Source organism: Muntiacus reevesi, chromosome 2 (assembly GCF_963930625.1).
Source record: "Muntiacus reevesi chromosome 2, mMunRee1.1, whole genome shotgun sequence".
In the NCBI taxonomy this organism is placed as follows: Eukaryota; Metazoa; Chordata; class Mammalia; order Artiodactyla; family Cervidae; genus Muntiacus; species Muntiacus reevesi.
Window position 1 is genome coordinate 221,981,147 of NC_089250.1, and position 9,419 is coordinate 221,990,565.

The 9,419-nt window shown below is 44.5% G+C and overlaps 1 protein-coding gene and 1 non-coding gene across 2 annotated transcripts in view; both read left to right on the plus strand.

The window, feature by feature from the left end:
• PLCG2 (phospholipase C gamma 2) overlaps positions 1 to 6,411 on the plus strand; it is a 154,284-nt gene extending 147,873 nt beyond the window's left edge. Inside the window, exons 32-33 of the mRNA XM_065925092.1 lie at positions 1,365 to 1,549; positions 2,147 to 6,411. Coding sequence (XP_065781164.1) covers positions 1,365 to 1,549; positions 2,147 to 2,189 — 228 coding nt within the window. The 3' untranslated portion in view covers positions 2,190 to 6,411. The remainder of the gene's footprint in view (positions 1 to 1,364; positions 1,550 to 2,146) is intronic.
• Positions 6,412 to 8,995: 2,584 nt separating this feature from the next.
• LOC136162227 (small nucleolar RNA SNORA70) lies at positions 8,996 to 9,130 on the plus strand. Its single transcript, XR_010662042.1, has one exon. It is a non-coding gene; the product is annotated as a small nucleolar RNA SNORA70 (small nucleolar RNA).
• Positions 9,131 to 9,419: the final 289 nt, after the last annotated feature.

A 9,419-nucleotide genomic window follows, 5' to 3' on the forward strand; every position in this document is an offset into this window, starting at 1 on the left:
TAGCACTGAAGAGAAAAACATCCTCCAACATAAACACAGCAGTATAGAGACCCACATACAGGTATTTTTCTACTGAAGTGGCAGAATATCGGGGCAGAGAGAAAATTACAAAAGTAGAAAAGACAGATCACCTGCGGAGGACCGGCACACAGCCCCGGCGCCTCCGTGTAAGGCAGCGGCAGCCTGCAGACTGAGGCGAGGCCTCACAGGGCCTCAGACACGGCTGTAGGTCAGGGACTCCACATCCTCGCAGCTGCATTCAAGAGTGAGGGGAAAATGCAGGTATCTTCAGATAAACGAAGACCTGATTTACTACTAATAAACTCTGCTGAAGGAATGACCATGGTAAGGAAGAAGGAATGCAATGCAAACACACCGGTGACAAAGATATATGTATGGCCAAATAGAAATAACAGTTGACTTAGAATATAAAAACTAAGTTTTTTGGAAACAACTCAGGCTCCAAAGAAAGCCAGGAAATAACTGTCACAAAATTCTAAGAGGGAAGGAGGGAGTCCTGATTGGGAGGGGTTCACAGAGTGGATGACACTCTACTTTTTCACTTGCTGGTGGCTCCACAGCTGTTTGCTTTATAGTTATTCACTAAACTGTATATATGTTTTATTTACTTTCCTTGATGTTTGTTATATCACATATATATGGGCTACTAAGGACTAAATTATGTAACATCTATAAATCCTTTGGGATTCAGAAACAGATATGAAGGCCTCCAATTATATAAGCATTAGCAGAAAAGATGAATTTTTGACAGATCATAAACAGTCAGTACATACATGAAGTCAAAAGAAGTTGTTTTCCATCAGGTGGCGAGAAGGTGAAAGGGGACCATTTGTAGCTGAGTGTTAAGACTTCAGCGTGGCTCTTGCTTTGTTTCACTTTAGTATTAACAGGAAGGAAAACTGGTCTCTTTGAAGAAGAGTGAACATTTGCGCAAAGTCATCACTGACTACTCAGTGCCTGTTTTCTTGGGGGATGACCTCAACAGTCTGTTAGGTCGTTAATCTGGGAAAAACATTTCAGGCCAATGTAAGGTCACCGTCCACTTGTAGAAGTAAGTGATGGCAGAAGCCCATTGTGTATATCTGTGTGCGCCTTGGAGGCACTGGAGTCTCCCACTTGGTCTGTACTGGTGGTAACAGCACTGGACTGACCTCCTGAGTAGCCATCCCTTAGAGATCTTTTAAAAGCATCATTTTTTGCTTTGAATAAGATAGGCACTGGCAGATATCCCAGCAGACGGTCGGGTCTGCCCCCTGCTCCCTGCAGTCTCCCTCCAGGTGGCATGTCCCACATCTGCCTTGACGAGCCTGCCCCCCATGGCTGTCATCCCCTTTATTCTCCAGGAGAGTGAAGAGGAGCTGTATTCCTCCTGCCGCCAGCTGCGGAGGCGGCAAGAAGAACTGAACAACCAGCTCTTTCTGTACGACACCCACCAGAACCTGCGCAGCGCCAACCGCGATGCCCTGGTCAGAGAATTCAATGTCAACGAGAACCAGCTGCAGCTGTACCAGGAGAAGTGCAACCGCAGGTGGGTCAGCCCTGCAGCCCCTGTGAGGTCAGGCCCGGGCCAGGGCGGAGGGCAAGGCTCCCCCTTCAGAAAGCCTGAACCCTGAGCCCTCTTCTCTTGGCTCCATCAATTACTTACACTAAGAGCTCAAGCATCTGCACCTTCCCTGAGCTGAACTGTCCTCCTGAGCATACCCAGGTAAGAGTGAAAATAAGCAATGACCACTACCGTTTAAGGAGCCCTTCTCGCCCTCCCAAGCCTGGACTTGTCCAGGGTCCTAAATTAAAGCAGAATCCCCCCACTTCCAACAAGGGGCGCTCCGAATTGTGCTGCAGGCATGTAAGGACAGACGGCCAGGTATGCCAGAGTCCTGCTCCACCAAAACTGTCTCCAAGAAAATGTCAGTAGTGACCTCCCTGGACACAGCATGGAGATGCCTTCTCCGTATTATTCTCATTTCATCTTGATGACACCTGCATAGTAGCAGTGACTCCAGGACAACGACCAGGAAGGAGACGGATTTGTAGAGGTTTCTTGCCTGGGGTCCACTTCCCCAACTCTGCTGTGTATCCCTGAGTCCTAGACTGATGGATGACAGTGAAATCTGTTTTATTTCAGGTTAAGAGAGAAGAGAGTCAGCAACAGCAAGTTTTACTCATAGAAGCTGGGGTCCATGTGTATGCGTGTGAGTTTGCATGGAGGAGCGTGTGCTCTGTTCAGACCCTGGGAACACGCTCACATTTGAGGTCGTCACTCCCCCAGCCTGTCACCAAGATGACATACCTGAAGATGACCCAATTGGCATGAGTCAGGGTAACCTTTTCATCTTGGACACTTTCTTAACTTACAGTCTCTAAAGAGGATCCCAAAATGTGCTCACATGAGGCCGCTCACGTTCCAAACCTCCCTGAATAAATGCAGTGAAACTCGATCAGTGACCCTCTGTGCACGAGCTGTAGAGTGAGCAGGATTCCTTCTCTGGCCTCTAAAGACCCAGGTAACTGACTTCTACAGAAGACGAGCTGGGTCTGTAAGGAACTAACTCATTAGATTCTGAAAAGGATCTGAACTAAAAGGCAAACGATCTCACACTGAAGGCCTCGGACTTCACCAGGCCCAGAGAGGAGCCCCGGTCCTGCCCCAGCTCAGAGCACTTGAACTCCCTCCAGCGGCTGGACCCACAGCTGCCGCACATGAGGAGTGGGGTGGGCCGTTCATTAGGACAGGGACTGCTGGGTGAGTGGGGTCAAGGATGGCAATCTGGGGGCTCTCTGACTTACAAGCCTATCAGAGACCAGAGCCCTGTGAAGGTTTGACCAGCTTCTTACTCCCCCTGGCCTGTCCACTCCCTGGTCTGCACAGCCATGGGGAGGCTCCGGGTCTGTAGCTTCCACAGCCGCAGGCTCGCTCACTGCTCACACAGGGTGAGACAGGGTGAGCTCCCTGGATGACCCAGTTTCCTGGAGCAGTGAGCTAAAGCCTTAGGGACGACAGAAAATCTCAGGTGCGGCCACTCCCAAAGGGGCGGACCCACCGAGGACGAGATGATACTCATCTACATCCTGGGATGCTATTTACTGATTTGTACAGTGTGATGCTTTAGCAAGGCTTTTTCAAGGTGAGGATAGTAGTGGGCTGGAGGCGGGGGTGGTCAGAGGCACACCACAGAATGAACTGAGAACTGACTTAGGAGAAAAGAGGTTTAACTATGGGGAAGAAGTGACTGCGCTGGGGAGGAACCAACTAGCAGTCAGCCTGGTGGCTTTACTTGGATGGGTCCTAGAAACCCACTCCCCTTATTATCCTGAGGTTAGAGTGCCTGTATTATCTGAAGAGTCCATTAAAGCCAGCCATGGTCTGTGTGATCAGAAGATCCCCTCCTTCCATTCCACACAAATTTACAGAGAACTTCCACACAGCAAGCAGTAAAGTCAGGGGAGACCTTGTCTTTAAAATGTTAAGGAAAAATAGCCATTATCCTGGTCTCACGGAACCTCTCCATGTGCTTCTAAAATGCATTTCTCTCCCATGAAGCCCGCAGGACACCTGATAGCACACTGACCAAGTGGGGCTCTTAATTCACTTAGTTATTCCCGAGTCAAAGTTGCGAGTTTATTTGGCATTAGCAACTGAGGGACAAATATTCCTGGTGGTAAAAATGTTCAAAGCAACTTTCAAGAAAGCTTAGATGAAAAAGGCACCGAGCTGAGTGCTGCAGGGCAGACACAGTGGGCAGTGTCCGATTAGCTGTTGGCCAGGCAGCTGGTGGAGCCTAAGCTCAAGCTGCTTTTGGCTCCATCATTTTCTCTACAAGTTCAAGTGTCGATGGCATTACCTGTTTGCAGCCTGGGGTGTGTAAAGGACATAACACTTTCCCACTTCACCCCATTTAAAAGTTTAAAAGCTAAGATCTGAACCATCTTTCCACTTCACATGCATTTATCTGCTACTCGTCAAAGGAATGATGAAGTAGCAGCGTAGAGGACAGAAGGCTCAGCATCTGTTCAGCTGCTGTGCTGTAGCATCCATACCCAGCCACCTCCTCACAGAGCAGAGCAGCACAGCTGAGGGGAGGTGCTGACATTCTCAACGGTGCTGACAAGAACCCTTGCCCCGAAAAATTGGCTTCTCCTCCCACGTGCTACAGTGATGTCGATTCAGCACCGCAGAGTATTTGCCTTGGCCCCACCATTCTCCCATAATAGGGTAACACATGAATCTGGTCATGTTGGTGTTAGGAATCTCTCCATGAGGATGCACAGAGAGAGAAAGGGGCACAGATGACATCGCTGCTCTTCCCTGAGTCTGCCTGGATGCCACGTAACCTGAGTATAAAATACCTAGCTGAGACTCTGCTTTCCCAGCCACGTGAAGAGCACAGCCAACTCAGATCAAGCAGAAGAGGGACAGGAACACTGTGAAAGAGGGCAGCAACACTGAGGGGCTCAGGCCACGACTGCCTGTGTGCACAGCTGTCTTTATTCTACTGAATAGGGAAACGGTGAACATTAGTTACTATGTGGAAGATGAAATGGAGGAGGCTGGTTAGACAATTTGAGTTTGGGAAATTTAGGTTGGAGAAAGTTAATTTCCCTGCTGTAAACTTGGCTATTCTAACGTGCACATTGAAGAGGGGGTAGAATATGACATTTCCTAAGTCTGATCTGAGAACACTTTTGCCAAGAAACATCTTACAGGACTAGTTACACAGGAACACATTTGAGGACCTGCTTCTCTATTAAAGACAGTGACATGATCTAATAATTTATATGCTTTACGATGTAGTTAAATCAGATCTGAACTTAAGCCAAGGCCAGTGGTTTTTAAACTGGGCCAGCTTACCGCTAGCAGTCTACCAGAGCTGTCTAAGGAGTCACAGACTCATTTTTTCAGGGGATCAATGTTCACATCCTCGACTTCCTGTTGCACTCTATCCAAAGATTCATCAGCGTGAGAAGATGCCCTTTTCTCCCCTTACAGAAAGAAGTAGGTCTTCTCCCCACATTCAGTCTTACCGTAGAGCAGGACTCGAGAGCCAGTTTCAAAGCACCGTGTTTGGAAAGTGAAAGCCTCTTAACAGGATACCGATCCTTCTCCAGTGCTGATGGTTTCCAGTTCCTTGCTTTCAACAAAACTGAAGGAGTATCCAGATATCTGAGTACTCTAGTATGTAATTCTGAAGGAGATGGCTTTACCTTGCTGTCACTAACTCCTCCTGTTCTCATTTGTCTGTGTAAAAGGATCACTAGCATTCCCATTTGTACAACTGAAAGTGGAGAGCAGAACTGATACTGTCCCATGGCCCTTCTACCAGAGATAACGGTAATCCGCACATAGATCAAAGAATGGAGGAGAAGCATTCTTTGACTCATTACATTGCCAGTGAAATTTTACTGTGTTTAGTTCTTTATTACATGTGTACTCTGTTTATTAAACAAGCTGAATTCAGAAGAAATTTAAAATATATGGAGCCTTTTTAAATGATGGTGTAGGTAGGATGATGTGTAATTTTGTTACAGATATGCAACTAAACAGTATATAAGCCAAGAATAATTAGGCTACAATTTTGTAAAGTAGAATAAAAATATAAATTCAATGAGTAAAAAAAAATGTGGCATTTCCTACCGTTAAAAATTCCCTTCTTTGTAGAATTTTTTGAAAGGATGGTAGTGTCTGTCACCAATTGTATTTAGAACCTTTGGCTATATTTAAAGAGAAATGGAAATATCTTACTCAAAGATGCAGTATCTACCATGTACCGCATGCACCTTTGCAACTGTTCAGGATGAAATTATTAGACATCAATGTAGAAATGCGTAAGGGGACCCATGAATTTTCCACAGTCACTTATGAGGTCTCTGAGCATAAAATTTTAAGAAGACTGGTCCAGGGTCAGTAAGGGTGAGTTTTATTTGGACTTAAGAAGGATGGTTGAAGGGGGCTCTAGTTCTTTTAATTTCTAGAAGTGTAGCTGATCTTTCCATATAGGTGATATCCAGCTTTTTGGAGACAACCCTAAAAGCTATATTCTTACCAACAGAAAGCTGATCATTAGATAAAGAAATATGCAGAATTATAAAACTGGTGTTTGAGAACTACTCAGTGATTTTGTGTCAGGCTTTTCATTCTCAAAATATTTTCTTCCTGAAGAACCAGTTCCATGGTGATCCTGTCTCAGAAATGTCCATACTTATTTCTCAATAGGCTTTAAAAAGCTGCATTTGTAAACGTGTGTTTATTATTAAAGCTTAATTTATTTTTTTATATAAATAGTGTGTGCTTGTGTGTACATAGACAATCATATGAATGTATCACACAAATGTTGGCTGTTGTTAATGTGAGAATTAAATGGCTATATCACATTTAAAAAAAATAAAACATTGTCTCATTCAATAGATTACTAGCAGTCTGTCTGGAATCATTTTTTGTTGTTTGTTGTTAAAAACTATTCACATTTTTTGTTCTTCTATAAACTAGGATATAGGTCTGCCAGTGATAACACAGTTACCATTTTTTAAAAATAATGTTTTCCTATCCTTTCCTTTTTTCCCTAGGTTACTAGTCTTTCTCACTTTAAGCAAAATCTCACTCTGTGTAGAAACCCAAGTTTTTAAAATTAATACGTGACCACTCTGCAGTTTGTTGGTCTTAGGAAGAATGTTTTGTACTAGTCATGCAATGATGTTAGTAAAAACACCTGTATTTCTCAACTAAGCAACAGGGCCCGCCAGACTATCAATCACTGTATTTTCTTGTCATCAGGTCCTGTGCGCAGGAAGCCACGCTGCATCCTAGACCTGATGACTGGACTGGTCGCCCTGGCCCAAAGACTTGAGTGCAGTCCATGACAAACCCCTGCAGTAGGAGAGACATGGAGCGTGTAGTAAAAAACAAAGAATGAATTAAAACTGCTGAAAGAGCACTTTTTAAAAGTGGATAAAGTCATAACTCCCATAAAGATACTAAGTGAACACCTGTCTGAAATTTTATCTAACCCCTTCATTGACCATGGAATGAATAAAATATAATAACTGGTTCAAAGGAGAATTCAAAGAAGAACACGCGATTAGGCTCCCCAGTGGTCCTGATTATCTGATTCTACACCTTTCATTGTGAGACGTTCAGATGATTCTTATCCCTAGAAACCCAGATTGTGTCCAGTGAAGACTGAATGGTCACTGACTCTGAGTATTGACCAATTTTCCTAGGTTTTTTTTTTTTTTTTTTTTTTAATCTGTTGAGCAAATTTATGTTAGCATCACCAACAGGCATGAAATCTGACCCTGACCTTATACCACACACAAATATCAACCAAAGTTAGATTACAGATCAAGAGGTAAAAGATCAAACAGTATCACAACCTTATAGTAGGGAAAAGTTGTTTCAACAAAACAGCAAACGCTTCACCTGGCAAACTAGACTCTGCTAGAGTTCACGACTGCTGTTCATCAAAAGATACAATGAGGATAATAAAAAGGCAAGCCACAGGGTGGAAGAAGACTTTCCAATACAAAGAATCTCACTGAAAATGTGACTCGACCCCTCCAAGTTACTAAGATAATCCTTTAGGGTAAAAGGTGTATTCCACGAATAACCATACCTCACTAGAGTATATCCAAATGGCTGATAGGCAAATGAAAAGATGCTTACTCATTATTTGCAAGAGGAAATGCAAATTAAGACCACAAGAAGATACCACTAACACACTTATTGGATTGGCAAAAATTGAAAAGTCTGTTAACAGTACAGTCAGTTCTTAGCAAGAACATAGAGCAACTGGTAATTGTGTAATTTGGGAGCAAATTACATTGTAAAGATGTTTGATTCTCTACTGATGTTTACCACGTGCATAGCCTATGAGCAAGCATTCTACTCCTGCATACAGTTGGCCCTCCATATCTGTGAGTTCTGCACTCATGGATTCAACCAACCTCAGATCATGTACTATGTTTGCAGTCCACACTGGCTGAATCAGCAGGTGCCGAATCCATGAGCGTGGAGGGCGGGCTATGAGACTTAAGCATCCTGAGAGTTTTGTATCCACAGCAGATCCTGCAGGCAATCCCCTATGGATACTGCAAGACAAGAGTATACCTGCTATAGGTGCATGCCTGTGTCCCCTAAGGACATGTACAGGACAGTCTGTGGCACTGTTCCACACTAGGCAAAGCCAGAAGAGTCCTGTTGTCCCTCTACTGCATGTGTTAACTGTGTGTCTTCACACAGCGGAGCACACACAGCAACTACGAATGGCTGAGCTGTAAGCAGCATGGATGGATCTCACAAGTGTAATTTGAGTGAAGGGAGCTAACAACACAAACAGCAACGAAAAAAAAAAAAAAGGAAAACCACAAATTACTAGGATGATACACAGGAAAATGTAGGATATCTGAGAGATGGACTAGTATAAAAAGGCAATGCAGAATGGAGCTCAGCACATATATACAACACAGATACATTCAAACACTGCAGTGTGAGAAAAGTGAAATGCGGAAAAATGCACTCAGTGATACCATTTATACACATTTTAAAAACTACAAACAAAACTATTATATGTTGCATGGAACAGACATACAGATAAGTGGAAGTATAAAACTGGACTGAAAGGGACATCGAAAAGTCAAGGTAAAGATTGAGTCAGTGGGGAAGGCAGTGTTAACTCTGTTGTGTGTTTCCTTTCTTTTTTGAACACTGGAAGTGTTGGTCTGCCTGGTACAAATGTAAAAGCAGGCCTGCTTACAAAGAAGAACTTATACCGATCCTTCTCCAACCCCTCCTGAAGACTGAAGAGGAAGGAACACTCCCAAAGACATTCTATGAAGCCACTATCACCTTGATACCAAAACCAAAGACTTCCACCAAAAGAGAAAACTACAGCCTAGTCCTTTTGTTGACTACAGACCCAACAAATCTCAACCAAGCATTAGCAAACTGAATCCCACAATACATAGAAAAGATCATAAGCCATGGCAGCCAACTGAGCCAGCTCTACCCTTTTCCGCGTGGGGCCCAGTGTGCGATGGCGGCACATGGCCGCGTCCTCAGTGGGGTGTGCAGCCCGATGGCCTGCTCCAGTTGCCCTAAGGGGCCTTGGAGACAGCCCTTTCCAGTGGACGTGCATGACTGGCATGCCGTCCCCAATCTGGGCTCCAGACAGGAATGCACAGTGCCTTTGGAAAGCCCCAGGGCACACTGGCCAGGGTCCACATTGCCCAATTCGTTATGTCCATCTGCACCAAGCTACAGAACAAGGTACATGTGATTGAGGTCCTCCATGGGGAGCCAAGTTCAAGTTCCCTGGTCTCCAGAAGAGCCACATCTCCAAGAACTGGGGATTTACCAAGTTTAATGTGAATGAGTTTGAAAACATGGTGGCAGAAAAGCAGCTCAT